Source organism: Eimeria necatrix, genomic scaffold (assembly GCF_000499385.1).
Source record: "Eimeria necatrix Houghton genomic scaffold, Enh_scaff3208, whole genome shotgun sequence".
Classification (NCBI taxonomy): domain Eukaryota; phylum Apicomplexa; class Conoidasida; order Eucoccidiorida; family Eimeriidae; genus Eimeria; species Eimeria necatrix.
In genome coordinates, this window is record NW_013653742.1 from 1 (window position 1) to 1565 (window position 1565).

The window sequence follows — 1565 nt, forward strand, 5'->3', positions numbered from 1 at the left end:
GCGGCCCCCACCACCCCCCAACCACTGCGAAGAGCCCAAGACCGACTTCTACGGCCACGACCTCGCCCGCAAGGCCGCACTGACTTCGCGCCAGTGCCAAAGCCACTGCGCACAAGCCGAGGCCTGCGAGGGCTACACCTTTTTGCCGCGCCAGCGGGTCTGCCTCTTGAAGTGGCTGCTGCTGCCCCGCGCCGTGCCCGAGTACGTCAGCGGACCCAGGTGCTGCCACCCAGAAAGCCAGCAGCAGCAGCAGCAGCAGCAGCAGCAGCAGCAGCAGAAGCAGAAGCAGCAGCAACTGGATGAGGGGAGCGAGGGACCGCTTCAGCAGCTTCGCAAGGCAGCTGAAGTTCCGTCCGAGCCCGGGCCAGCAGCCACAACAGCCAGCCGCGCAGACACGGCCAGAAGTGAAAGCAGCAGCAGCAGCAGCAGCAGCAGCTCTAACGATTGCCCCCCTGAGCGCCCCCTACTGTGCCTGTGGCCCGGCAAGGCCCTGCTGGAGCACGACTTGGGGGCCCCCATAGAGGACTGCAGCAGCGCAGCAGCCTGTCAGTCTCACTGCGACAAAAACCTCCACTGCAGCGTTTGGGTCTACAGGGGGGCCCCACACCACACGTGTCAGCTGAAGCTGCTGCCTGCTGCTGCTGCGGGGTCGCTCGCTGCTATGGGGGCCTCTCCCCCTGCTGAGACGGCGCTTGCTGCTGTTGCCGCGGCAGCAGCCACTCCCAGCGCCGGCTTTGCTGCAGCAGCTGCTGCAGCAGCAGCAGCAGACAAAGAAAGCCCCCAAGAAAGGCTCCTAAGGAGGCAGCGGACCCGCGAGGAAATCGAAAGACACGGGCAGCTCGTGCCCTTTGCCCAGGCCATTACGGGGCTGCCAGATTGCCCCTTAAGGGGAGATGCAGCTGCAGAATCTCGGGGCCGCAGGCGCGCACTACTGCTGCTGCAGCGCAGCATGCAGGGGAAGCTGAAGAGGCAGCAAAGGGCAGCAGAACGCGTCCGAGAGAAGCAAGAAAGAGCCCAACTGCGCAGGCAACAGAGACTCACGGGCAAGCAACTGAGGCTCCGCAAACAGCAGCAGCAGCAGCTGAAACAGCAGCAGCTTAGTGCGCCACACCAGAAACACCAGGGCGACAGTGCAGAAGCAACGCCTGCAACGCCGCTGCAGCAGCAAGAAGCCAGCCAGCAGCAGCTTCCCCAGTCAAGCCAACGCTCACACCTAGAGGACCAGCAGCAGAAGCAGCAGCAGGAGCAGCAGCAGGAGCAGAAAGACCTGCAGCAGCATGAACAAGATCAACGGCAGGAACAGCAAAGAGAGCAGCATTCACTGCAGCATGAGCAGCTGCAAGAGGAGCAGCCTCAAAAAGAGCAACAGCAGCAGCACAGGCAGCTCCCCAGCCTCTTCCAGTCCTTCGAAAAAGTGGGAGAGATGCTTCCTTCTCTGGGGGCGCTGCTGCAGCCGCTGCAGCCGTTGAAACCGCTGCAGCCGCTGCAGCCGCTGCAGCCGTTGAAACCGCTGCAGCAAATGCAGCCAATGCAGCCAATGCAGCCACTGCAGCCAATGCAGCCAA

General features: G+C 63.3%; 1 protein-coding gene across 1 annotated transcript; it reads left to right on the forward strand.

The window, feature by feature from the left end:
- Window positions 1–1565, forward strand: ENH_00043240 (hypothetical protein; the record flags this gene model as incomplete). The annotated part of the gene is made up of 1 exon (XM_013580865.1): window positions 1–1565. A coding segment is annotated over one exon (1565 nt), but the record flags the coding sequence as incomplete, so codon positions are not given.